This window comes from Panicum hallii, chromosome 4 (assembly GCF_002211085.1).
Source record: "Panicum hallii strain FIL2 chromosome 4, PHallii_v3.1, whole genome shotgun sequence".
In the NCBI taxonomy this organism is placed as follows: domain Eukaryota; kingdom Viridiplantae; phylum Streptophyta; class Magnoliopsida; order Poales; family Poaceae; genus Panicum; species Panicum hallii.
This window is the reverse complement of record NC_038045.1, coordinates 47,784,819-47,812,584: the sequence shown is the minus strand read 5'-3', so window position 1 is coordinate 47,812,584 and position 27,766 is coordinate 47,784,819. Positions and strand designations below refer to the sequence as shown.

Sequence of the window (27,766 nt, the reverse complement as noted above, 5' to 3'; positions counted from 1 at the left end):
GATCCCATATCTTCAGGAGGAGGAACCGTAGTCTGTGCAGTGAGCTTGTTCAAGGAAAGTAGGAGCTTATCCAATGTCCCCTTCAGAGCGTCATGCCGTTCATCTTGTTTCTTCATGAATTTGTCCAGGGTTCTTCTGATGCCATCTACCTCAGTAGCCGTGGCATATTCTTCCACTTCTCCATCTGTCGGATTCACCGTCATCTTGGACTTGCAAATACGGTTTGAGACAAGCTATCCCCTTCAAGATCTGCAAGTATTGTCTACCGCCACCAAGGTTGAGGAATTGAGTCCGGAATTTTACACAGAGAGTTGCTCTGCAACCCTTCTCAACGTCAACCTTCCGCTGTCGCCACCACGGATCCGAACTGGTTTCTTGGCTCTCGGAATTTTACACTGGAACAGGTGTCCAACAACCCTCGCCTCAACCAATTCCTCCGCTGATTTTCAGGGAAGTTTTGGGTGTATTCCACGAATTGGGGTGGGATGGGAGGGATTTCACGCGGGTGAGCCGCAACTCCGAAACCACCACGGCGATCGGACTTGATCCAAGGAATTGGGCTCTGGAAGAAGAAATTCGCCAAGGAAATCGTGGCTCTGAGTACCAATTGTGAGGAACTCGCTACAGCAATAGGATAACTAAGCTAGAACAAAAGAACTGAGGAACAAGAAACACCGATCGATTCGGAGGCAAGGAGATAACTGCATAGAATATTCAGAAATCCGATACAGCGAGGGACTTATCAGGTGGCGGCGAGCTACACCTATCAACTAGCCTAGGGTTTCAGTGTTCTTCTTCCCGATAACCCCACCTGCTCCCTCGACCTGGCCTTTAACAGATGGCGGGTGATTATATTAAGGTTCTAATTAGCAGTAGGTAATCAGAGTTTACAGCAAACACTAATGAAAATGAAGTTAATGCACTGTAGCGCGTCATCGCTTGCCGCCGGCCGTCGGATGGTGAATCGACGTGCGTACAGAAGCCGATGAAGCGGTACACGGAGACACCGACTTCCACTTGTGCTGTTTGCATGAGTTCTTCTGACGAAACTGACGAACAGAACATCCAGGTAGCTTGTTGCCTGACACCCCACCGCCTCCTCCGTGTGACCGCGCCCATCCCCGGTAGTGCAGGTCATCCCTCCGCCTCGTGCAGCCTCCTTTGCGCGACCGGAACCCCGCCGCCGCCTCCCTCCGTGGCCGCCCAACCGCCGCTGCCGGCCCCTTTGATCCGGTGTAGCAGGACCCGCCGGCCCCCTCCGCCTGTTGCTGCCTCCTCTGTGCGACCGCAACCCCGGCGCCTCCTCCCTCCATGGCCGCCCAACATGCCGCTGCTGGCCCCATTGATCTCCTCCTCTCTCGTTCTTCTTCTTTTGGCCGGAGAGTGCACACTTGAGCTGACTCAGTTGAGTAAGTGTTAGTGCATTGACCATTGGAAGGAGGTGTTGGTGACTGGTGTTGCGACGCCTAGGCTCGCCCGCACGCGCCGACGCGGTGCGGTGAGGCTCTGTATCTCCGTCTTCCATGCTGGCTACAACGGCGGCGAATAGGATTTCTGGGACAGCGGCTGGTGAGCCGTGCCTTGCCTCGATCATCGATTCGCTTGGGTGTATTGTTCTGTGAGTATTGACATTCCCTTCAGCAATCTGGATAGTTTAGTTGTGCTGCTTTTGATAATAGTTTAAGTTCTGTCAGTCTGCTCTGAAATTGGGCAAAATTCTTTGAGTACTCTAGTCTGAACCTTGTCGACTTGTGCCATATTGTTGTGGTCAGTCTCTGTACTGTTGTTATTGTGTACTAGAACCTGGTGATGTCTTAGTTGATACAACTGAGAAACTCTTGTTCCTGTCAATTTGATTCAGTACTGGGATTACGTTCTCTGATCTGTAAGGCAGAAGAAAAGAAGGTCCTTTTATAGAGTGTCTTCAGGGTCCTGGACTAATAGTACTTTTGCCCAAGAGGTTCTTTCTGTCAGAAACTAATTAGAAAGCAGAGATCGGTTTAACTGAGAGCCATGACTAGATCATATTCTTGTGTACAGATTTGGTTTTACACTTGTATTTCAGTTTTACATGATGTATTTTTATTCAATACTAGTAAGATCATGTTTGAAGAATACATGTGGAATTCTCCTCATACTGTTATTGCTGGAATATTATTTATGCTCACGTTATCGCATATACTACAACAATCCTCCCTCCATCTATGCAGGTTCCTCTAGCTCCTGGTGCATTGCAGGGTGCCATAGGAACAACCAGAGATGCATTGATCAGGTGAGACTTTATGTTCAACTAAGCGTATGTTGAGGTAATAGTGTATTAATTTTGTAGTTAACAACATTACTAGGTTGTATCTTTTTTTTTGCTATATCAATGAGGAATGATTAATATAGTTTATTTAGCTAAGAGATGTGAGTTTACTATTAGGATATGATGTAAAGATATGTAATGATTGAAATGTGGAGACATAGTGGTTATTTGGCTTTTACCAAGATACTCTAATGGTATAGACAGAGAGGCTCTTTGGACAGTTTTATTGTTTTGTAAATTGTTGCTACCAAGGAAATTGTGAATTAGGTCTGATGAACCCCAAATTTTCAGTATGCTGCTCCATCTAGATCGTCTATCACATTGGCCATTTGCTGCCTTCTTTTATGGTTTATACCAGTCTTTATGGTCATGTTTTTTTTTTGATACAGTCTTTATGGTCATGTTGCTCTTTCTGCTGAATATGTTATTGGACAGCAAGGAATACAAGGGTAGTGTAGAAGAGATCTCAGAGGACCAAGGGGAGAGAGAGGAATAAGTAAGTGACTAGGCCTTCACTGCTGCTGAATTGGCGAAGTTACCATTAATATGTGTGCTGACATAGTAGTTTTCGTTAATATATATTTTGACTGGTTTGTGCCTGAACTAAATTCCTTGCATATTTGTATATTCACCATTTTTTTCAGCAAGTAACATCGAAATATGCATCTAAGAAAGGGTTTAATGTGAGAACACCAAAAGTAGGTTTCAGTAAGAAGCATGTAATTTTCTGTACAAAACAATATAGCAGATTTGGTAAGAGGTTAGATAAATGAGGCACTGATTGTATTTTGACATACTTACTGTGTAAGCATGTAGTTTGAATTTAATTGAATGTGGAGACAAGGTCAATTAGGAAGCAATGATAAAACAGTCAGGTTATAGTACTCAACATTATTTTGCCTACTAGTTTCCTCTATCTGAAACCCTTGATCAGAGGACACAGTTCTAGTAGGCTGATTGTGTACTTCATTTTTCTCCAATTGCCAATTAATGCTGTCAATACTAGACGAATGATCAACTATTCAACTTTGTATATCTGTGTATGTCACTACATTGGACCTACTTGGTTTATATGAATATGTATTACGAATATTTATGATACTGAAGAAAGCATAGAGTTGTATATAACCAAAGTGCAGAACATAGGCTCCAAAAGTTTGTTTTATACGGCAATTAGACCATATTGGATGAAATAATTGTACTTCTCAATTTACTTGTCAATTGTGTTGGCCGCTGCACCTGGTTGTATGCTTTGGCAATTATATTGCTAATTTATGTGTCATAAGCAGGAAGACATGGCTGATTTAAGCACAGAGGCACTATCGGAGTACTATGAGATTGTCAGCAAGGTGTTTGGTAGCGAAGATGAAGTTTTCCGGTTCTATAACAAGTGTGTTTCAATGACGCGGTTGGGGTGATGATAACTGGTTCATCAGAGTTTAGCACTGCAGACCAGGATCTTGTGTTCTAGAATGTTTGATTCAGTTTATTATAGTATCTGAATATTTTAAGTTTATACTGACTAGTTGGTCATATTCGTTTGTGCTATCTATCTTTAGCCCTGTTAAGATGTCAGCGTTTACTCTTTTCTATTATATACGATGCTGCGGTTACTATTTTCTATTATATAAGACCATGGAAGAAATCTATGATGTGATTTGCGGGCTCATGTAATGTTGTAACTAGGAGTCAGTCCCATCTCTGCCCTGTTGTAGGGGATTGGATTGAGACAACTTATCAATTGTAACAGCATGAGCAGAGAGGGCCTTTTATTTTCGAAACTAAAAACATGGGGAGCATTTAGCTTTCCTGAGAATCTCTTTCCCTATGTTTTGGAGAGTACATGAATTTTTTTTAAATACATTGTGTATATGGAACTTGCTGAGCATTTAGCTTTCCTAAGAATCTCTTTCCGTTATTTGCAATCTCCCAAACTTGATCGAGTAAACTAGTCAGACAAGGAGAACAGGGCGTCAGGCAACAAGGACTAGGACGGAATTCAGCGACAGCGAATACAATTTTCTGTTCATGAATTGGCCAAATGAAGACCAGGTGTTCTTTTTAAAGACTCCGTGAGCCTCTACCGAATGTGATTGTGTGATTGTATTTTTGTTTATTTTTCAGCCCACAACATATGTAATCTAGAAAACATCTATTTAGGCATTGAGAAACGGATGAGGAAAAATTTTAATAGAATCGCAGAGACCTTGTGGAAGAACAAACTAAATGAATCTAATCAATGGTTAAAGTGATACAATTGTGCAAGTTCCAAGTTCTTGCAATGCAATTCTTTATTGAAACTGAAATTGAAGGAAATAACTCTAGACTCCCTAATTGATCAATTTAATCCACGTGGAAGGAATATGCGCTGGCCGAATCTTCATCACTGTCGTCATGTTTGACGATGTAAAGATCACCAATTTTCCTACCTTCTTGATCCTGCAACAGTCGTTCTACTTGTGCAGGACCCTCCATCAACACCAACCCATCTGTAGCAGGGATGAGGTAGTACAGATTAGTTGTCCCTTTGTATCGTGACATTCCAAATTGTCCACCATAGGCTTCCACTCGACTTTGAGAGGTTCAACAAATGTCATGGAGCCCAACCTTCTTTTCTCTGATTCTTTTAGTTGGAATGGAATTCCGCGCCGCACATGGACTCTAAATTCCATGACAACAGCCTGCATATAGTTCAGAGTGTTCAGAAGGATAAAGTATTCAAGATTATGTAAAAAAGATCTAACATAACTCTCGTAGAAGTACCGGGGGTGAATATGCGGAGTCTTCCTGCTGTAGGTGAGGTGCTGTAGTGTCCTTCTGAAGCTGTTGTAGGTGAGGTGATGTAGTGTCCTAGGTGTTCGATTGTAGTCTGCAATGAGCACAAATAGGTAAGATGTTTTTTTGTTACAGAATGAAAAATAATATTAAAAAAATACCATATCTGCTTAGTACCTTTTCCTGCTGCATCTTCCTGTCCATCTTTGCACGGGACTTCATTTTCTCTAAGGTCTCGTTTAGATGCACCGTGTAAAGTTTTTGAAAGAGAATTTTTTCACATTTGATGTATTACACATAGACTAATCACAAAACTAAATACAGAACTCATCTGTAAACTACGAGACGAATCTAATGAGCCTAATCAATCCGTCATTAGCATATGTTTACTGTAGCTTTACTGTAGCAATTTGGTGTCTAATCACAGCCTAATTAGGTTCATTAGATTCGTCTCGCAATTTACAAGCAAACTGTGCAATTAGTTTTTTATTTCGTCTAGATTTAATTCTCCATACAGGTACCGCAATATTCTTTTGGAATTTTAAATTTTGGATCTAAACAAGGCCTAAATCCATATGGACTCGTTCGCGCTCTATCATGCAATCAATCTCATAGCGCTCTGCATTCAACATCCGATCCATAATGTCTGGCTCATGCTTCAGGCGCTCATCCATGTTTTGGCGCTCCTGGAACAATAACTTGTCCATCTCCGCACGCTCTTCCTGGATTCGCAGGTTGGCGCTTGCACGTTGGGTCTGGACCTTGCGATCTATATCTTCACGATTTGTCTTGAGTCTGTGGTCCATGCTTTCCCGCTGCTGCAGCACTTGGCGGTCAAAATCCTCACGAACCATATGAACACCCCTGTCCATGATCCCTGAACCATTCCAATGATATGAACAATCTTAACAGATGGGCAATTACAAATTGGTAGGAAAAGGGAACTCGATGAGGGTGAGGGAAAACCTCTTGATGAAGACGATGAGGTACGTACCCTGAACTGCAGGAACTGCCGTGGTCGTGTGATGAACCAGACCTGCTGGGACTCCCGTGGACGTGGATGAACCAGACCTGCAGGGGCCGCGCGGAGGGAAGATGGATCTTGATGAACGAGGTGTTCAGTGTGGCTTGCTAAAGCAGGCTGACCTGTCGGTGGAGGTAGGTAGACCATGCCTGCGCCGCGTCTGCTCCGGGTTCCCGCGGTGTTGCCAAGCTGAAGCCGCCATCGTCGTCGCTCCTTGACCTCAGCATCCTGAGCCGGGCCGGTGGATCTTGCGAGGTCACGCCGCCGGCCCCGCAAGCCACCGACGCCGCTTCCTGAACTTCGCCACCGGCCAGAGCGTCCAGCTCCCGGAGCTCGACGGCGTGCCCCCACTAGCTTCCTCCCGCAGACCGCCGGACAGGCCTCCAACCACCGGCCACGGATCTCGATTCCGCGTCGGCGGGGAACCATTTTGGGGCGCTTTGTTGGAGCCGCGGGGAGGGAAGCGCGAGCAGAGGGTAGGCCGGAGCGTGGAGCCGCGGTGAGGAAAGCGCGAGCAGAGGGGAGGCCGGAGCGATGAATCGCGAGGACGAACCAAAAAAATCCGGTTGTACTAGGGCCATACGTATAATACTTCTCTTGTAAAATTACCTATTTACCCTTTTCGTTAATAAAAAAAAATAGTTGGTACTTTTCTTAGGTACCTCCCGGTACCACCTACCTTACCACCACTAGATCTAACGGTTCTTTTTTTCCAACCATCCTGAAACCCATACCGTGTTAATGAGTAGTGTCTATAATGTTACGTCAGTAAAGACCACTCTGGAAACTATACCGCACCATCCATAGTTTCTTTCACGTGGCCCCTGTTAAATTTGTCTCTCGTGTTCTCTCTGCAGACCCACCATCCTAGCGCAAGCGCGCGGCGGCGAGCTGCGCAAGGGAAGAGGGCCAAATCCACCACTCGATTTCCATCACTGTCAAATCCGAGCACCAAATCCCCTTCGCACCACAGCGGTTCTTGCCTTTCTTGCTCCTTCCAAATCTAATACACAGAGTGGAGCAATCCATGGAGGAAAAGCACTCCCATTTTCAAATCGGAAGAAGCAGAAGCTCATCCGAGCGAATCAGCTCCCAGTTCCTTCACGACACCAAGCATATCATAGTTCGTTAACAAGATTATTTGATGCATGGATTCGCGGACAGAGAGATGGTCATTTGATCCTTGAGCGGTACATCTCATCGAGCAAGCTATCCATCCGTGGGGACGGCGCAGGTAGCGTCTGCTATTGCAACAGATGTTGACATCGAGCAGCGCGGCAGTGGCATCGAGTTTCCACTGCCGCGCTTTGAGTGGTGCACGGCGCCGATTTCGTCCGGCGGAGCAGCGCAACGGTGAACGGCGCGGCGGCTGCGACGGCCTCCTCTTCCCGCCCCCTTGTGCCGGATCCAGTCCGGCGATGAGCTGCCCATCGCCGGTGGCCAGGTTCAGGCGGCGTAGTGAGGTGGGCCGTCGAGGTCTCGCCGGTGCGGTGAGGTCGCCGGCATGGAGAGCGGCGCCGTCGGGGGTGGACGCGGTGGGGCCCAGAAAACGCGCGGGGACGAAACGAGAGCGTGGCCATCGCGTGCGCGGCCGTTTCTTCCGTCGTCGTTGGACGTAGAGCCAACATCGTTTCCTGCATGAGAAACGGTTTCTTCTTGTTTTCTCCTCTTTCCTCGTTAGGCTTTATTTAGATCCATGGTGCTAAAAATTAGCATTCAAATATTAGTCACTTTTATCACTTTATGTATGCAAATAGATTGGCTAAAAGTGCAGTGCTACAATTTAGCATCCTTGAATCCTTTAGCTCCTTAGAGTAACTCCAACTCACCTCCTACTTTTAGCCCCCTATTTCATCTATCCATTTCTCTCCTACTTGACAATGGTCTCCAACAACCCTCTCTGCAACAGCCCTGTCAAAGGATGAGTCTCTTTCATTCTATTCCTCGAAGTAGGAGGGCGAGACCGACGAACGAGAGACCTCTCAAGTTTAGGAACAAGATAGGAGTTCCATTGAAGTTATTTTTTTCTTTCTCTCTCCTAAATGCAGAGTAGGAGGTCAGAAAGGGTGTTGGTTAGAGTTGCTCTAAGGAGTGCTAAAAGCGTGTTGTTGTAACCAAAAGACACCCCTGTCTCTCATTATTGCTGGCGGGAAGAGGGAGGGAAAGGGAAAAGTGACAATAATGGGGGGCCAAACATATATTTTTTTGCAACCAATGATAAAGTTTAGCACATAGATCTAAATAGGTGGGGTGCTACATTTTAGTCCTCCATTTTCAAGGTGCCGGTGCTCAAATTTAACACCATAGATCCAACCAGACCCTAAAGCGCCAACTTTGGCATCATCGCGAGAAACTACACTGATCCGCCATGAATGGAGCATGTCGCGGCTGGAGCGACGGTGGCGGTGTGCAACATATCGGAGGAGACAGGCCTCGATTCTGTGCAAATTTGTGTGATTGTCTCCCGTACGTGGGTGCACAGTGCAATTTAGCACCTTGTATTGAGTATTGACTCGTGGTAACGTACAATCAACCAAATATTTTTTTTATGAAACACAATCAACACTTGCTGCATAATAATGCTTCTTTTATTTTTTCGGTACTAGCTGTGTTTATACGTGTGTGGATCCACTCCCACGTACATGACGAAGAGAGCAGCAGGACGAGTTCGAGATCGTTCATCATAAACTATTCGAGCATGAGGTCACTGTTCACAAGAACAAAGTTAATTAATTAGATGCACGTTTCGTCCAGTCCGCCCGCCAGGTGTACAGTGCACACTTCACCAACACATCTGTAGAGGTTTAGCAGACCGGATCCAGAAGGCTCCCGTTTAAATTGTACTGCCAAGACGGCCTTCTTCAAAGGCGCATCAGACTGGGGGATGGGATGCAGATAAGAAAGAAAAAAAAATCGTCAAATACATACCACATATATACATTAGTAATGTGTCCAGACCAAAAATCACCAAGTAAATATGTACTGTAATGCTGTGTTATAGCAAGAGCTAAGAATATTGCATGCATTGAGGATGTCTACGTACACGGATTGCTGTCTCCAACGGGAGACTCTAAACCGTTCTCTACCTTATATATAGAGATGATTCCGTTCTCTATATGCTACAACAGCGTTCTCTAAATAGTCCTCTAAAATAGAGAACGCTACAGGTTTCCTCTCTATATATAGAGATTCTCTCTCCTCTTCTCTACTTTTTCTTTACGTTTTAAACACTGGATTAAATAAAAATAAAATATGTCCATAGCATTTGAGGTATGATAAATAAGTACGTACAAAAATTTAGAACAAAATACGTTTCTAATATAGGATTTAATGTATAGAGAACGAGATTTAGAGAACGTTGTTGGAGAGAAATAAGATATAGAGGAGAGAATCTTGTAGAGAAGTCTATAAATGACGGATATAAAGAAGGATATAGAGAACGACGGTTGGAGATAGCCTAAGGCAACATAGACAACGTCGACCAAGTCACCTTCACCAAGATTATGGCAAACTTGACTTTTACCAGTTGGCTAGTGTATCCATGATTGGTCGCCTTGAAGGTACAGCAATGTTCCGCATCTTTATCGCCTGAACCTACCCTGAGCTTCACATCTATGCAAGTATCCATCGCTACTGCAACAACAGACCTCCTTAAGCCACGCGACTCACTGATGGTACCATCAAAGAGCCTGATTTCTTGATCTAACCCACTGGTGAAACAGCCGACACACAAACTGAAATTGCTCCGCACTTCTGATACCACGACTTCCACCGTCGCCTCAACTGCATCGCTAACACATACTAAAGTTATGTCAACTGCTCCACAATCACCATGCATACGTCTTGTGAATGGTTCCCTAATATAATATGTGCTTAGCTCATCTATAAGTGATACGCCGTCAATGAGCTGCAGATCATCCTTTTCTTGCTTTCCTGTCTTGATCCTCATGTCATATTCAATTAGAGTAGCATAATTCAACTCGATCCCTCGCTTAGGGCCAGTTATTTCAATGAGGGAACCCTACAAAGATGGTGGTATTTAGTAGCCCGCCATACAAAAGCAAAGATAGTCTAAAGATTAAAACCTCCCTTGTAATGTTCCACTTGAAACAATACTATGCTAAAGGAATATTGAAAGTTATTGATGGTCAAGATGTGCACAAGTTAAAACCATTTTTTTGCGAAGAACATAATTTTTTGCGGTGTACTTAGTAAAAATACAATAATTCAGCGAAAGGAAGAGAAGATGTCTCTTTGCAGAAGAAGAGAGGGGGACGGGGAAGATAGAAGACATATGATCAGAACGATTTGTGGAGATACTCACACACTAAGCACTAGGATGGACAGTTTCTCAACAGCTAGCTCTACCAACCGAGGGCTATTGCTTGGTTCTATGGAACAGTTCAAAACTGTTCCATTTCACCTTGTTTAGAGCATGTCATACTCACTTATTACTTTCATAATTTAGGTCAACTCTTGTAGTGAATTATTCCCAACATAACACTTGCATTGGTATAGTAGTGGCATACACAACCAAAAGTATTACTTGTTGCATCTAAACATATTACTAAAAATCAAATGGAAGCATATTTTTGCAGAAAACACTAGATGTTTCTGAAAAGGTAAATAATCATAGAACATATTAGCAAGGTGCATTTTGAACCCAAATGCACAGACCCCGTCGGCCTTCAGGTCCACGAGCCAGCAACTCGCCCTGCATCTGGCGCGCCCGTGTCCTGCACGCATGCATGGGTAGTCGCACACTCACTCCACCCTCACGGATGCATGCATGGCTGCATGTAGGGAATCTTTACCCAATCCAATAAAAAAATACAATATCTCGGGAACCATAAGTCCGATTTCAAAACCGTTTGAAGATGGGGCTACTGCGTTCTAGCCTCTGTTTTGAACCCCAATTGCGATTTTTACCCCCACTTTCTTTCACTTTGTATTTTTACCCTTACTGTTTGAAAATGAAGCCTCATTTTACCACTACTCCGTGAACAATACATAACGGTGTCAAAGAAGACAATTTTACCCTTGTGAACGTACCTCTACTTTTTTTTAGAACTTTATGAATATACCCTTGTTTGATATTATATTTCAGTACCTGAAACTACATCATTACATCTATTACGTAAATCAATAGAAAAATTGGAACAACATTCGCAATATATTACGTAAATCAGTTCTACGAAAGTGAAAAGTTTGCCCATTATTATGAGATGATCAGAAGAATATACAATAATGTGAAATAATTGCAGATAAGTGTGGGTATGTACCTGTTCCACAAGGATGGGATCATCCCTGTTAACATTGACGACATAATTAAGCAACGGATCCAGAATGTCCCTTGCAGCTATGTACCCATACAACTCTACTGGGCCACCCTCCGCCACTTGACATTTAGCCAACTTTAAAGAAAAAATTTGCAACATGCGACCTGGACGATGCTGATAACAAGTTGCACCAGAGAACATGCACTCTTTGGGATTGGATAACATCATTGCATCGCACCGAGCTTCATAAAACACGAGAAATATTGTTAATGAACATTAATATTGTAAAAAAGAATACTATCCATGAGCACAAGAAACATTTCTTTTTGCCTAGGTACAAAAGATATATGTTTTTTGCTAGGAATCTTGCCACCTCAAAAACTTCACCATTAAAAAAAGAGAGTAGTATCGAAACATTTTATAAAAGGAGGAACTAGCGAATAACTATTTTTTGTTCAAATTACCTCACGAATGAAAAATAGGGTTATGGTTCCCCTTGAAGAAATTTGGCCCCCTTTTAAGTCTCTTTCTACAGGTCTTTGTGGAGTTGAAGTTTAGTTTGGTGTTTGAGGACACCATGCTCTATGTTATAGGATATTTCATAATTTTCCTTATTTGCACACAGGTTGAGAGGATCTTAAACATGTTTAAACCCTTGATACAAAAACATGCTGATATCCTTGAAATTGTGGCCATGAAGCCTTTGCCACGTCATAAAATTTCAAATGTACAATGTGGTTTTTCATAAACAGAAGCAAAAGCCACAAATGCCATTAGAAAGTGAAGTTGTGTTTTTAGTGAATTGAAAAGTAGTTCAAATGATAAAAGTAATTTAAAGGATAAAAATTATTTTAACAGAGTTCTTTATGAAATAAAATCTTCAGATAAAATATCGATAAACCATGTTTTTTTAAAGAGAAATAAGGTACAAATGCCATTAGGGAGTGATGAAGTGACCTCATTTTATTAGTTCAAGGGTAAAGCAATTGAAAAATAGATTAGGTAGTAGTTATCTAGGCAATAAATACACTAGGGAGGATATATGAGGTACAGTGAATTGTAATGTGAAATGCATGTTGCCTTATGACGTGGGCTAGGGGATCAGAGAAATTATTGAGAGATAGTTAACTTAAATATGAAGACAACGCACAATGGCCCAAGCTACACTTTGCGCACAAAGCTACACTTTGCTTATAACTCGAGAGTTGGCTACATGTTCTACTTTTGTAAATGCATAACCATAAAACACCCCAAGTTGCTTGTTTGATGAGATTCTCATGTATACGTGGCAGCACACTGGCATTCAACTAATACAACTTTTAACAATGTAGAACAAAAACCTATATATTTCTACAGAGAATTTATCAATCGATCGACCCTATAATAACTTTATATTTTTTTCTACAAAAATAGAAGAAATAAAAAAGGGCCGCTGATCACTTACTCTCATCACGGTCTGCAATACAATAGTCTTTTCCCCATCCTCCGCCAAACCTGTATATAAAGCCATCACGGTGCGTGCTGTATGGCAGTACAGCCATAGGGTATACATCGTCAGAGCAGGTGCAACAGAACTCCTCATCTTCCGAACTCGGATATTCTCCGTCTTGGCTGAGCTCACCACCAGGAGGGCCCTCGCCACATAGAAGAAACATACCATCACGGGTTACCTTCTTCTTCTTCCTCGCATATTTCTTCTCGTCATCGTCATGCGCACCTATTCCCCTCCCATTATCTTGTTCGCCATTGTCTGGTTCGCCTTTGATCCCAGTGGTGCTGGCCATGTTGCGAGATCCATTATTGTGAAATAATCTATCACCACCAAAAAGCAGAAGAAGTCAATCATCACATCTTAGCAAGATTCAAATAAGGCAGTATATATCAAAACAGGATCCAAATCTTAATGTCAAATAGTAATTAAGATTTATAAGATTTTGAATCGAAACCTGAAGTTGGTCTGGAACAGACCAGCGGAAGCGCGAGTTTTAGCAGCTTGACAACAAAGAGGCCGGCGGACAGGTCGATCGGGAGGTGCCGAGGGTGGAAGGTCTCCCCGCACACGCGCTCGTGGCCGCCACCAGCAGCGTGGCGGAGCCGCCGCCGCTGCGGCCATGAAAGAGCGGAGGCATGGCGCTGGGGCAGGAGATGGAGAGCTGGTGGCTATTTCACAGCGTCGAAGGATCGAGCGAGCGAGGATTTGCATCTGCTCTACCTCGTGAATTGATCTCTTCTTTCTCGGAGCTGCCTGCGTGCTGGAGGCGGCGGGGAGGGGCCGGGATTTAAGGAGGCGGGGGCGTCTGCCAGGATTCCTATTTATAAATCAATTTTCGGAGGCGGACTTCCGCCTACGAAAAAGACCGAGTCACCGCAGGCCCAGCTCGGCCCGATACGAACGACCAGTATATAACGATATGTTTAGGTTTCCTACCCCCCTCTCTCTCCAGCCGCAGCCCTCCCCTCCTCAACCCTCTCACCCGGCCGCGCGTGGTGCCCTCAAGCGCGCGCGAGGCGAGGCGCGCGGACGGGCCCGGCGACGGCGAGCGGCTAGCGGCAGTGCGGAGGGGCCCAGCGACGGCGAGCGGCTAGCGGCGGTGTGGAGGGGCCCGGCGACGGCGAGCGGCTAGCGGCGGCGCGGATCCGGCACCGGCGGCGCGGGCGACTGCGCGAGGCGGCAGCGCGGAGGGCAGATCCGGCGACGGCGAGCGGCGCCCGAGGCCGAGGCCGAGGCGGCGGCGCGGATCCGGCGCGGGCAACGGCGCGAGCAGATAGAAGTAAGAGTCCCTCTGAGATCTTTCGTTAGCCCGAACGAACACTCTTCCTCTGAGATAGAATCAAATAAGTGACAAATGAATGGTAACACATGGTACCTATCCGTGGTCGGGAAATGCTTTGTGCGTTGTGTCCTTGCTTTGCTCTACCGAAGGATGACAAGGTTTTTCTAACAACAGTGTTCGGTTACCATATCTTTGAATGACAAAATGCCCGGGAAGAGGAACAAACCTGAAGTCTGCCGAAATCCATAAATAAGGATAAAACCTGTCCTCTTTCGGGAAAAGAATCGAACCAATCCTTAAATAGTGGGAGGTTTGAGTCTTAAAGTTTAAGAGCTTCCCTTACTTTTAGGCTTACGGAAAAAGGCGAATCTAAGGGCTCTTTACTTTACTAGAAAAGAAATATCATAGGCACGGACACTTCCTTTAATTTAAGAAAGCCGTACTCTCATCAGCTTTCAAGTAGATAAAGAAGTTAAGGCTAGTGACATCAGCTATCGGCTATTGGCCTTTTAGAAAGCTTCTCTTCAATATGTTTTATCCTTTTCCAAGCTTTCTTCGTCAATGATTATGGGTTGTTCCTGTCCTATAGTTCAATACACTATTCTAAGGCCTGTTGCCTATACAGGATCTCAAGTTTCTAGTACAGTTAGCTTTGGTTATCGCTATACCCTCTCTAGACAAACGATTTGATTCAACCCACTCTACTACTGGTACAGTAGCACCCTGCCTTAATAATCGCATAGTCACCTGGATCTGGAAACCTGACAAGCTCCATGACTCCAGTTCCCTTAACACATCAATGAGGATAAAGTCCCCTACCCCCCGTTCGAATGAGTAGGCTGACCAACCCACCCACCTTAGTCCACTTCTCACGGTTGAAGGCGAACGAGCACCAATTCTTCCGATGATGCTGGGGGGGGGGGGGGGGAAGAGCATGGCCATGGCCGCCATGAACATTTTCGCCGGACCACCACCACCAGTCCAAGTCCTCGTCTCCAACCGCATCATCTAGCAGTTGCGCATCTGGGGTGGAGCGCAGAACTACGTCGTCGCTGCCTTTGTGACAAAGGAGCACATCGACCCCTTCATCACCACCAGCGTCGTCGTCAAGCACGTCATCGGTGACTACAGCTGCCGGGTCGTCCCAGACGACGATTCTGCCATTCTCTTCTTCGTGCGCCTTCCATCTCCATCAGATGTGGAAAGGTTCCATGGCCACGCCTGGAACTGGTGGGGGGGAGTACGTCTTCTTCCGCCGCGTCAGCCACCTTGAAGAAGTTATGGCTCGGAACCTGATCAATGATCGCCCCCCTCGTCTGTTGCATTAGTGTGTAGGCATGCATCTTCGATTGACCATCCTCCATTAATTAGTTTGTTCTAGGTTTAACTTCATATTATCTGGGATGTTGTGTGTCGTTCTGTAATATAATGTGTTGCTTGAACTTTAAATTAACTTCACCGTATGTTATCTGACTCTGTCATGCCAACAACTAGTGAAATTTCATATATGGTTATGTTATCTGGGACTGTAATGCGAAGAAGGTCTAAACCCTAGACGAAACAGACGCAATTCGAAACCCCTCTGCCTGATACATGCGATTCCCAATCCTGGCTACGTTATTCCTCTTGATGGATTGCCTGCGTGAATTGCCTCTAGCTAGGCCCCTTCATTCATCGTTATGGTTTGATCCAGAGTCACGTTTTCCTATCTGATACATGGCGTCCGAATCATGCGATTCGCGATCCTTATTCCTTATTGCTGGTCTCTTTATGGATTGATTTATCTGGGTGAATTGAATTGCACGTAGATAGGTTGCTTTGTTCATCATTATGGTTTGATCAGAGTCGGCTTTTTCTGCATTATTACTTGCTTGCTTGTAAAGTCTCGCAGTCGGTTCCTGCTTGTAGACGCGAAATTAACCGCGATGGTTGGTCTGGGAAAGCTAGCGGTTGGCTCCGGCCGAATCGAATCGCAGTTTCCCCCGCTCGATTTCTTAGGAAACATATGTGCCCTCCCTTGTCTCATACATGCGATGTGTTTTGCGATTGCGTTTGCCTTTTGGATGGAGTATTATTGCGAGTACTTGCATTATTCCCCTATTTTAGTTGACGCATGATGCATTTGGTTACGTTATTCAGTATCAATGCTTGCTTCCCCTGTGTTTAGTTGATGCGCTTGTTTCCTGAAGATGCGTTATGCAGTATAATCTGTCCCGGTTGGTTCCTGACTGTAGATGCATGTTAGTAATTGAAAGCGTTTGGCTCCGGCTGAATCGCCATTCGTCCGTCCAATTTATTTTCGAAAAGATCGATTTATGTTCATGTATCTATACAAGTACTCCCCACTGCATGTAAATGCTTTTGTTTGTGTTTGGATCATTCTGAGGAATCAGGGGAGGCTGATTATTACAAGCTTGTTACTGCATCTCTATCAACTTGACGCTCATTTATAGTGAATTGCTTGCTGTTAATTTGGTGGCCGTTTACTTTATAATGGTGCATACTTGTGCATACTTTATCCAATTGAATTCCTCATATATGATGTTAATCTCAGGAAATTTAATGCTTCTGTTATTACAGTAGTTAGTATTTGATTTATGATCCTTTATCATTGAATTGCATGTGTTCTTAATTCAAAAAAATGACCCTCCTCTCAGGAAATGAAGCCATCACGGAAGAAGACACAGAAGGGTAGTGACGATAATGACAGCAGAAGCAGCAGCGGGATAAGGGATAAGGTTCAGGAACTTGGCTAGAATATGGCTGGATGGAGCCTAAGGTGGGGATGTTGAACCGAGCTTCCAAGAGGGAATCTTATCCATATTCTTATGGTGTCGAGCAAACGGATTTGTTATGGATGTACCGAGTATCTTTGGGTCAGGTGTGGAGGTTGTCACAACACCACCTAGTGGTATTTTCCATTTAAAGCTCGAGCACAGTGAAAGATGCCTGCAATGGTGATCAATGGGGAAAATTTGTACGTGAGGGGGTGGAGGAGCCTAAATAGATCTTTTGAAATCAAAGAGAAAAGCACCACGGCGCCCAAAGAGCAGGAAGAAGTCTGACAAACCGATGAGGAACTACATGCTCGGGTAAGATGTGAAGCCTGTATACTGTGGGTTTAACTACGGGGATCTGGCCCCAAATGAAAAGCTCTGTGATACCATGATGGGTATTTATAAGTTCAGCAGAGCTTTGTATGCTTTGTTTGAATACAATGGGGAAACCCGGGAAGCAATATCAGGGAAGCTGTAGGAAAGATTGCAGTATTCATAAACGAGGTCACCTGGTTCCTCTTTATTGAGGACACAACATGCATTTCATTCAGTATCACTGATAGCAGTGTGAGTAGACTGAGTCAAGCACAGTAATCGTTAAGTGGTTTTGCAATGTTCAGTGGTTGCAAAGGTGGTTGCAATCGTTCCAACCACTGAACATCATGCTATGCTTGATTCAGTCTACTCACACTGTTATCACTGATACTGAATGAAATGCATGTTGTGTACTCAATGAAGAGGAATCGGGTGGCCTCGCTTATGAATACTGCAATCTTTCCTACATCTTCTCTGATATTGCTTCCCGGGCTTCCCCCTTATCGTACTCAAACAAAGCATCCAAAACTCTTCTGAACTCATAAATACCCATCATGATATCACAGAGCTTTCCATTTGAAGCCAAATCCCCGTAGTTAAACCCACAGTATACAGGCCTCACATCTTACCCGAGCATGTAGTTCCTCATCGGTTTCTCAGACTTCTTCCTGCTCTTTGGGCGCCGTGGTGCTTTTCTCTTTGATTTCAAAAGATCTATTTAGGCTCCTCCACCCCCTCACGTACAAATTTTTCCCATTGATCACCACTGCAGGCATCTTTCACTGTACTCGAGCTCTAAATAGAAAGTACCACTAGGTGGTGTTGTGACAACCTCGACACCTGGCCCAAAGATACTCGATACATCCATGACAAATTCGTTTGCTCGACACCATGAGAATATGGATAAGATTTCCTCTTGGAAGCTCGATACAATATTTCCACCGTGGGCTCCATCCAGGCATATTCTAGCCGAGTTCCTGGGCCTTGTCCCGCTGCTGCTTCTGCCGTCATCATCATCACCAGGGTGCGGGTTTGGAAAACCCTCTGTCCACCAAGGTGGACAGTCTGTCAGATGACTTCCTGACGGGCTGGTTCCCCGGAGAGGCAAATCTCCTCGTAGTGCACTACAATGGCCTTTTAGCCGTTGAGCAGCTTCTTGGCGATGATGGAGGTGGTGATGATGGAGGATAGGCGGCCAAGCATGTGGTGGTGCGCATCCACCACGATGCACTTGGCGCACACGCCGGAGCCTGACACCATCGCGTCCGGACACCCTAGCAGGCGGTACCCCTATCCGTATGTACCGATAGAAAGTTACAGACGAAACTAAAGATAAGAATGGCATGCGAGCGTGGCTTGCAAAAGCACTAATGATAAAGGACTCTATTGAGTTCTTGAATTGGAATGAGGAAAAAGTACTCCAATACGAGTTAAGAAATAACTTTATTTCGTATGACTTAATCATGTGGATGAAGTAAGTAATCAAAGTTTCCTCATTCACAGGAGTTCTGAATTGTTTTCGAAATTGTGGCAGAAAAGTCCATGCCACATTTCAAGGGGGAGAAAAGTGAGATGAAACTCCCCTATAATGCAATGTATACTATGCATTGAAGTCAAAAGTGATCTATAAAAGATGAATGATCAATGTGATCGTTGGGGGAGTACGATGGTCATAATAACGATACCCCTAAAGTAAAGAAATTGCTAAATTCGTGGACTTTGTAAAGTTCCAATTGGAAGATAGCGTAGTAACCCAGTATTCTATACCAGGGAAGCTTCAACAGAATGGAGTAGCTGAAAGATGTAACCGTGCACTGAAAGATATGGTGCATAGTATGATAAGTTACTCCACCTCACCATTCTCAATAGAATGAGTCGGTGCCCAAAACACCGTGTGAATTGTGAACAAGAAATGTACCTTCATTAAACCACTTGCGTGGGTTTGGGGGAGCCCTGCTAAGGCTAGAGTATTTAACCCAAATATAGGGAAGCTAGATCCTAAAATAGTAATCTGCAAGGCATGCAAGATCAGGCCCTGACGACACAGCCCCTTGACGAGAGTTGTAGACGACATGGTCAGGCTTCAGATCTTTTGCTTGTACCTCACTAAATAGCTTCAGGGCCCCTCTCAACATCACCCTCGGCGCACAGTCCCTTGATCAGTGAGCAATATGTGACCCGGTCCGGCACAAAACCTTTAAAGACAGCGTCTTTCAGAAGCTCATTAGCTTCATGCAGCATGCCCCTCTTGCAGTAGCCATCGATGATGGTGTTGTAGGTGAAATCATCTGGCATGCAGCCCCGGTTTATCATCCTACGAAGATACTGTGCAGCTTCCCAGACCTTGGAGTCCTTGCAAAGGCCGCACATCAACGTGTTGTAAGTCACAACATCTGGCAAAATGTAGGAGTCCATCCTTTCGACGAGCGTCACAGCCTCTCCCAACCTGCCACCTTGACAGAGCCCGCGGATCCATATGTTGTAGGTGAAGTTGTTCACCATCATCCCCCGCTTGAGGACCTTGGAGAGAAGTGCCCCGGACTCAACGGGTATCCCCTTTCTGGCAAAGAGGGTGCAGAACATTGTTGAAAGTGGCAACGTCAGGGAAGACATCCCTGCCGAGCATTTCGTCGAACAGATGACTTGCATCCTGGCCATGGCCGTTGGCGTAGAGGCCCCGCAGGACCATGCAGTAGGCCGCCGGTTTGGCATCACAGCCAAGCTCCAGCAAGGCACGCAGCAGGCGCAGCGCGACGTGCGGGCGGCCGGTGAGGCAGAAGGACTTGAGGCGGACGGTGTGGGTGCGGGTGTCGGGAGAAACGCCGGCGGCAAGCATCCTGACATAAACCTTGTGAGCCTGGTCGTGGTAGGCGGCATCGACCAGGGCATCCATGATAGCGCTATAGGCGGGGGCGGCGGGCGGGCAGCCGAAGAGGTCCATGCGCTCGAAGGTGTCGACGGCGGCGCGGAGGCGGCCGGCGCGGGCGTAGGCTTGAATGGAGGCCACATAGAGTCTGGGGCGAGACGGGAGCGCGCGGAAGCGAGGGCGGCGTCGACGTCGTCAAGGCGACCGGCGGAGGCGAGGTCGCGGATGAGCGCGCGGTAGGCGGGTAGTGTGGAGGCTGTGGGCTCGCATGCGGATAGCTGGCGAGGGTAGCGGGTGATAACAGCTGCCAGCGGCGGAGGGCGCGGCGGCGGCGGCGGGAAGGACCATTTCAATCCGGTCCCTGGCAAAATTGCAAGGGAGGAGGGAGCGCTATTTTGCAAAAAACCGTCACCCATGTGGGCTGTGCTGGGTCACATGGCGTTCGGGGCCTATTGGGCTCCTTATGGGCTTCTTGGGCTTGGCTTGGCAATGAATATATGTATTTGTATCCAATTAGTAGCGATGTGCATTGTTCTAGAAAAAAATAATAAGTAGCGATGTGCCTGTGTGTGATTGATCAATGATGGGTTCTGAAATTAAAGATGGTTAATGATCAATTAGTAGAGCTAATTGCGCAAACCACATAACTAACCACCTCATGTTTTGGATTACACTAACAATCCCCTTTTTATAACAGTCCATTTCACCTACAACAGCTAGTAGCAGCTGTAGTATATTTTTATATTACAGTATACGTGTGCAGCACGCAGAAAGTCTCTTTAGCTAATTTGGGGTTGTGGTACAACCCGGAGCATGAATGAAGCACTGGAAAAGGTAAAAGGGTTGGCGGCCCAACCGTTCTGTTTTTTAAAGAAAAAAAAGAGAAAATACAAGACCAAACCTTTGTAGGCCTAGTATACACTGGCGTAGCCAGCAGGTGGCACGGGTATGGCGAGGCATGCCCTAGGTCCAGCCCAATAAGTATAAATGTAGTCAGTAAAAATAAAAAATCAATTTCTCATCCGTTCCCGGATCGTATTCTCATTAATCTTTTCACAATCCAACTTGACTCTTATATAATTTTAGATCAAAGTTGTATAAAATTAGATCCCGGCCATTATATAATCTAGGCTAAATTTTAAAATCCTTTAAGACCCATACCTGCAGCCGCTAAGCCCCCGTGCCACCAACGTGCGACTTGCGAGCACCGATGCCCTTCTGCCCGAGACCGCGCCGACTCCCATGCGAGCCTGCCCCTCCACTCCACCTCCAGGTGGTGACGCGCGGCTCCCTCCCTTCTCCTCAAAGGCGGGTGGCCCACGGCCAGCGTGCCCCAGCCTCGCCCGTGCGGCTTGTCCCCTGGTGGCCGGCTGAAAGGCCCTTGTTTGGTTTTGGTAATTGAGTGACAACTTAGGTGGACTAATAAGTGTTTATGTTGAGATACACAGGAGATTAGTCCACACAAAGACACTAGTATGAGCAACATGTGCCATGGAGGAGAAATGGCTAAGGGTTGATGCTATGCTCATATAGTGTGATCGAGGAGCTCATTGCATATGAGACATAACATGGAGTTATGTGACCAAAATGGAGAAGATCAAGACAAAGCTTGGCTTGATGGACCGGTTGCAATGGAGAAGGGCAAGTCAAGGCTTTGAAGCGAGGGACCGCGAGGCGGTGAAGCTTGGCAAGATTTGGCGCCGATGGACCGAGGCAACGGTGAAGAGCGAGCAAGGTCAAGATCGATGGACCAAAGAGGTCATGTGATGATATGGAGTGGATCATATCATTCAAGGAAGATCAAGCCAAGTGTTGACTTATGAAGATAATCAAAAGGCTTGATGGAATTTGGTGCTTGTGTGGCATCAACATTTGGGAAAATGAAATGAAATGCGCAAGGCAAAGGTATGACTTGTAGGGCATTTCATTTCACCGGTCAAAGGTTGTGTAGAGAAGTGCATGACCGGATTTAGGATAGATGGCGGTACTATCAAGAGGGGCAAACTTGTTTGCATATCGGTCATCTAGTGCCACTTGAGCGATCTAACATTGCCATGTTGCTAGGATCGAGTGGCGTGGTGAGATCAAGTGAAAGTCTTTTGAAAATGATTGTGAAATGCTAACACACATGGCACATGTGAGAAAAGATGCACACATAGCGTCGTTTCCTGCACTTCACGCCTGAACCAGACAGTCCGGTTCTTTTGACCGGACAGTCCGGCACCCCCAGACAGTCCGGTTCTTTTGACCGGACAGTCCGGCACCCCCAGACAGTCCGGTCCATTACATCAGACAGTCCGGTTTACCTCCATCTTCTGGACAGAAAGTTTCGTCCAACCGGACTGTCCGGTTCTGTATTCCGGACTGTCCGGTTTGGCTGTAACGGCTAGTTCCGAACACGCCGTTTTTGCAACAGTTGACCGTTGGGGGAGCAGGCGGACTGTCCGCCAGTAGCTGGCAGACTGTCCGCCAATGTCGCAGAAAGTCCACCAACTTCTCCAAACGGCTAGTTTGGGGCCTCCCTCTATAAATAGAGGGTGTGGCCTGCCATTTGAGGGGGTTGAGCACCTTGGGGACTTGGTGTCCATGTGTGAGAGTGCTTGAGAGCCCTCTACTCACTCTAACTTGATAGTGATCATCCGATTGAGTGAGAGAGCGATTCTAGTGCGATTGCTTTGAGAGATTGCATCGAGTGGCACTAGGTGATCGTGTTGCAAGCCGGTGTGCTTGTTACTCTTGGAGGTTGCCACCTCCTAGACGGCTTGGTGGGAAGAGGCTCCGTTGAAGCCCGCAAGAAGATTGTGTGGTGCTCCGGAGAAGAGATTGTGAGAGGTATTGTGCTCACCCCGCGGGAGCCGCGAAGAGCAACTCTAGTTGAGCGAGACGTGAAGAGCAACAAGTGGTTCGTCCGGATCATGTGCTAGAGCTCGGTGTAAGCACTCCACGTGGGAGAGTGTGACTTGAGAGTCACCACTAGCAAGAGGATCGGCGGCAACCTTGGAGCTTGTCTCAACGGGGATTAGCTTGGTGGCAACCAAGTGAACCTCGGGATAAAAATCACCGTGTCAATCTTGTCTACTCTTCTCGGTGGTTTGCATTCTCCAAATCACAAGCCTTGTATTTACATTCATATATATCTTGTGCTTGTATAGTTGCTCTCTAGTGTTTAGTTAGTTTGTGTAGTTTGCTAATCATCTTCTTGCTTGTGTAGCTAGAAGTAGAGATCATAGTGTAACTAGTTAGCTTGTGTAGTTTAATTAGTTGCTCTTGCTTAGATTGTGTAGCTAAGCAAGTTGAGCTCTTGAGTTTGTATTGTGTATCCTTGTCCTTCAGCATCTAGTGAGCTTAGGTTTGGCTTCGTGCTATTGCCCATTAGAATTGTGTAGGAGCTCCCCTTGTTTGTGAAGTACTAGTGCTTAGACTTGTGTGGCTTGGCATTAGAATTGTTAGGAGAGCTCTTACTAGCTTGGCACTCCATTTGCTTTGTGTAGGATCTTTTTGGAAGTGCCTTAGAGTCATAGTTAGAGGGGTGAAGTCTTGGCTAAGCGAATAGTTTCAATTCCGCATAAGTTTCGGTTAGTCGGCGCAATTAGTTTTAGAAAGGACTATTCACCCCCTTCTAATCCGCCATCTCGATCTTACACCGGCCCTAGCTGGGCAGCCCCTCCTCAAGAACCCGCCTCCAGCCGTCCCAACATCCCCAGCCAGGCTGTGCCGAGCTGCTCTTGCGGCCGTGCCCTAGCCCCCAGCTTGTGAGAATTTGATCCCCTATTTATTAGTTAAAGTTGTGTCATTTATATTCCAAACTATTAGTGTGTTGTTTCAAACTACTGGATTGCAATTTAAGATTTATTATGTGTACTGAATTGCTGTTAATTTTTATAAAACTTTACCGAATTGCTAAATGGATTTTACCGGTTTACATATAAATATTTTAGTTTGACATATCCCATATAAAAATCCTAGCTACGCCACTGCCAGTATATATCTTGCAGGCAGGGTTTTCCTTCATTTGCTTGTGTCCCCGTCCTCATATGTTGACCAAACTAGCCAGTATCTCACCAACGCGTGGGCCCGAGTCACGCCAACCCCACCAGTCATTGACTGCTTACACACCTCAAAGTCCTCCCACTCTTCCACACACTTCACCTACTAGTAGAGTGCCCGTGCTAACGCTACGATAACAGCCAAAAAGATGGCTTAAGATTAGTGCTAAAATTTATAATTTTGCTGAGAATAATATCTTCTGCAATGGCACTACTACTTGCACAAGTTGACATTTAATGTGATGTGAATTATTGTAGTTCTTGGTTTGAGGAAAACTACAGACAGGAACATCTGAAAGAAGTCGACAATAGAATGTCATCTTTTTCAACAGATTAGGGGATTATATACCTTATTTTTCAATTTTTGGTCACAACAGGACTCTCGTACAAAAACAGATGCATGTCAGGCATATTGCCATATAATTCGACCAAGCTAGCTAATGCTCGGTTCCAACCTATAATCATGACATTTTAATGTTCAAACAATAAAAACTCTGGCTGCACCAACCGTTCTCACCAAATCCATCGGCATTTGAAGGTAGGAAGTTCAAATAAAAATTCTCATAATTCATAGGAATTAATATAAAACTTTCAGAAGATTGATTGAACATTGAAACAGAAAGTCGCACTGCGGCTTTACTGGAAGTACTCTCGCAATAAGCTTGTTGAAAAACAATATCAATGAAAAATGCAAATATGATGAAAAATGTTTCAATAAGCAAATACTACCAAGAATTTCATCAGGAACCCCATTTCTATCCCTCCTTAAGAATCTCCATAAGCCGCTCTGGTGAAAACTGCAGGGTTGCATTCAATGGAATAGTTGGAGGTGAACCAGATCCACCGCACGCCTGAGGAATGGTAAAAATAGCATTTTCTGCTCTATGATCTTAATGCCATGATCCCAACCCTTTATTACTTGACCTGGACATAGATGAAATAGCCACTGAGCATTACTTTCCAACTTGGCAATGCCAATAATGTCGAGAACGGACACATCAGAACTCAAATAATTTGGACACAATTCAAGGACAGGTCCATATCAGCTAAAATAACAATAACATAAAGGTTCTCTTAGCCGAAATAATAAAAGGAAAGTGAAAATACAATTATACAGATTCTCAAAGGATCAGCATTCTTATTAATTTACAATTCTCTGTAGGCTACAATACAATAAACCCAGAAACTCTTACATCCACCTCAATCATTTGGCAAAAGAAATCCATTGCTCTCAGGAACCATTTCTTTCCTATATACTATACAGATGATCACCAGAAAAAAAAAATTGAAACTCATCAGTAGACCATAAATGGTCAATATTATTTTCTTGCTGAAAGTCTATTAGAACTTGCAGAAGAATTAAGGTACAAACTGAGTAGCTAAATGCATACCTTGATTGACAACGGGGCTGTATTGCAAATCAATATCACAATAGTGAGAGAGAAAAATCTCTGGATTGAAAGCCCCATTCTTGCAGCTCAGATGTCAATTTTGTGATGTTAGCATGACCCAACCTTTACAGAATAGCTCACATTGAGAAGAATGGATCTTATGATTATTCGAGATAAGCAACTGACCAACCTCATTCCTTACCATCACCAGAGTGCCAGCACTATATACTGTTGTATGAGCTCACACTGAATGAAATTATATGGGCTACAGAGGTTAAGTGAAAATAACACAAAGGCCTTAGGATGTGAATGCTTAATCGTTTTAGTGCAACATATGGCACTCAAAATCAAAGAAAAATAGAGCACGTGAGGGCGCTCCTTTCCACATGTTATATGCTGCGGTGAACCGTTGACCCCTCTGTGGTCTTTGGGTGATCCATAAACAACCATGTTATACCAGTCATCTTCAGAACCATTTTTGGTCAAGCCAAGCTGCAGAGTTCAGTCATCAGACAGATTGCTAAATTGAGCTTAAAGGTATGAGTTCATTTAGATGTACATTTCCCAGTTCATCTGGGACGACTGGCAGATTTGTACAAGGCTATGTGCTGTAAAATCAAAAGGCCTAAACAATGGAGCATGATAAATTAATAATACAAGTAAAAAACTAATTTTTGTTGTGATAAATAGTGCCTATCTGAGCAAAGAGCATTTGGCATGCCTCAGATTGAGCATTAGGCACTTAGTCAGTGTCATGTGGAGGATGGAGGGCCTAGGCCCAATTGTCAATCATATTACATATTACCTTACAATTGACGACAAACCCTAAACCCTACCCCCTCCAAGTAATGCAAAATTCATCCCTGGCAATAACATAAAGAAATGTATTTTGCACACTCCAAAAAGCATACCAGAAGCACATTCTAGTATGTGTTTATGTCTAAAAGGAAAAGGTGTGCCAGTAAATCTTTACCCAGTCATATAGCATGTGTTTTATGTCTACAAATTGAAACAACTAAATTTGCATTCATCTATAATTGGGAAAGAAACAAGAATTATAGTATCAGATTGGTACCTCATAGTATAGTACCCATGCTACTTAGATGATATATTATAACCAATCGATAGAATTGATAATCAGAAAATTTAAATAGGACCTCTCAATGCAGAACAAAGGTCAAATTGTTATGTTATCATAAAGCATGCTATGCAAATATTTGATGCAATGGAGAAGCATAGGAATACCTGCCGCCTGCGCCAGCACACAAGCATCATAACTTGTCTTTATCTGCATGTACAGATCACTGCAACAAAATGTGTAGAATGATTCTTCAGTAATCAACGTGTAGAGCTGCTTGTATATAAGAGACTGAAATTTCAGAAATAAGAACACGTCACTTGGTGTCTTGAATCTTTGCTTTCTAACACCACGAAGCTCGACAGGGATGGATCCATAATCCCTGAAACAAAAAAAAATGAAATTGAAAGATTTGCGCCATTACACTTTATGAACAGCTAAATTAGGGAGATTTAGAATGATAGCCAATCCAAATAGCTCAAATTAGGGAACCCAAATGATTGTTCTACCTGCTAAATTTGCGCCTTCCTAGACCCAACTGCCAGCAAAATAACTATATGTGTTCAAGAATAAGATCCTTTATTAACCAAGCATGCAAGCATTACCTGCGTCCCGTTGCCGTGGCTCCCCCTCCATGAAATCATTGTGCAGTGCAGCCACGCAGGGTAGCCGGCCAGCGCTCCGGGGCTCCGGGGCAGGCGCACCAGCTACCAGGCCTATGGCCTAGGCCGGCGTTGCTGCTGCGGGCATGCGGCGCATGCGCGTGGTGCGGCGCTCGTCCCTCGCCGAATCCTCCCCCGCTCCCCGCATGCGGCCGCCGCCATCGCGGTGCTCGGCTGCTCGATCCCCAAGGGCATTGTCGCTTGCAGCCCTCCGCTCCGCGCTCCAAGGGTCCGTTTGGTCAGCGACCTAACTTGGAATGGTTACATTCCATTTTTTTGAGAATGGAGTCACTCCATTTTACATTGGGTAAGTAGAATGGAGCCGTTCTATTTTTTATTTGGTTGCAGAGTGCGTTAGAGTAGAATCATTTCATTCTGTGTTTGGTTGGAGAGCCAATCGACTGTGGTTACCTCCTTCTTTATCGAGGTGAGCTTACCCCTATATTTCCAATTGTTTAGCACACAAGCACG

The 27,766-nt window shown here is 45.0% G+C and overlaps 3 protein-coding genes and 3 long non-coding RNA genes across 18 annotated transcripts; 2 read left to right on the top strand and 4 right to left on the bottom strand.

Annotated features, from left to right (window-relative positions):
* The first annotated feature begins 1,093 nt into the window (after positions 1–1,093).
* LOC112890145 lies at positions 1,094–3,859 on the top strand. The gene is made up of 4 exons (XR_003228268.1): positions 1,094–1,618; positions 2,211–2,272; positions 2,744–2,804; positions 3,598–3,859. It is a non-coding gene; the product is annotated as an uncharacterized LOC112890145 (long non-coding RNA).
* A 659-nt stretch (positions 3,860–4,518) lies between these two features.
* Positions 4,519–6,669, bottom strand: LOC112890140. Of its 6 annotated transcripts, XR_003228261.1 has the most exons (4): positions 6,078–6,669; positions 5,261–5,960; positions 5,072–5,177; positions 4,519–4,989 (listed from the first exon to the last, which is right to left on the bottom strand). XR_003228261.1 is itself a non-coding variant. In XM_025957008.1 (3 exons), exons 1-3 carry the CDS (start codon positions 6,534–6,536, stop codon positions 5,638–5,640), a joined length of 735 nt encoding a protein of 244 aa, XP_025812793.1. In that variant the 5' UTR covers positions 6,537–6,669; the 3' UTR covers positions 5,500–5,637. The 6 variants fall into 6 exon arrangements, 5 of the variants coding, with proteins under 5 accessions (XP_025812793.1, XP_025812795.1, XP_025812794.1 ...); XM_025957008.1 differs by lacking the exons at positions 4,519–4,989; positions 5,072–5,177 and having other exon boundaries at positions 5,500–5,960; positions 6,050–6,154; positions 6,230–6,669; XM_025957010.1 differs by lacking the exons at positions 4,519–4,989; positions 5,072–5,177 and having other exon boundaries at positions 5,500–5,960; positions 6,078–6,154; positions 6,230–6,669.
* Positions 6,670–8,709: 2,040 nt separating this feature from the next.
* Positions 8,710–13,680, bottom strand: LOC112890138. Of its 4 annotated transcripts, none has more exons than XM_025957003.1 (4): positions 13,333–13,680; positions 12,831–13,198; positions 11,390–11,628; positions 8,710–8,984 (listed from the first exon to the last, which is right to left on the bottom strand). In XM_025957003.1, the coding sequence occupies exons 1-4, from the start codon at positions 13,587–13,589 to the stop codon at positions 8,841–8,843; spliced, it is 1,008 nt and encodes a 335-aa protein (XP_025812788.1). In that variant the 5' UTR covers positions 13,590–13,680; the 3' UTR covers positions 8,710–8,840. The 4 variants fall into 4 exon arrangements, with proteins under 4 accessions (XP_025812788.1, XP_025812787.1, XP_025812789.1 ...); XM_025957002.1 differs by lacking the exon at positions 8,710–8,984 and adding an exon at positions 9,436–10,128; XM_025957004.1 differs by lacking the exon at positions 8,710–8,984 and adding an exon at positions 10,594–10,843.
* A 154-nt stretch (positions 13,681–13,834) lies between these two features.
* Positions 13,835–18,403, top strand: LOC112890144. The gene is made up of 2 exons (XR_003228267.1): positions 13,835–14,157; positions 16,818–18,403. It is a non-coding gene; the product is annotated as an uncharacterized LOC112890144 (long non-coding RNA).
* Positions 18,404–19,794: 1,391 nt separating this feature from the next.
* LOC112890578 (putative pentatricopeptide repeat-containing protein At1g74580) lies at positions 19,795–20,534 on the bottom strand. Its single transcript, XM_025957446.1, has 2 exons — positions 20,324–20,534; positions 19,795–20,243 (listed from the first exon to the last, which is right to left on the bottom strand). Exons 1-2 carry the CDS (start codon positions 20,532–20,534, stop codon positions 19,795–19,797), a joined length of 660 nt encoding a protein of 219 aa, XP_025813231.1.
* Positions 20,535–25,251: 4,717 nt separating this feature from the next.
* Positions 25,252–27,515, bottom strand: LOC112890143. Of its 5 annotated transcripts, none has more exons than XR_003228264.1 (4): positions 27,239–27,515; positions 26,801–27,015; positions 25,556–26,047; positions 25,252–25,420 (listed from the first exon to the last, which is right to left on the bottom strand). It is a non-coding gene; the product is annotated as an uncharacterized LOC112890143 (long non-coding RNA). The 5 variants fall into 5 exon arrangements; XR_003228265.1 differs by having other exon boundaries at positions 25,556–26,859; positions 26,954–27,015; XR_003228266.1 differs by lacking the exon at positions 27,239–27,515 and adding an exon at positions 27,143–27,222 and having other exon boundaries at positions 25,556–26,859; positions 26,954–27,015.
* Between the last annotated feature and the right edge of the window lie 251 nt (positions 27,516–27,766).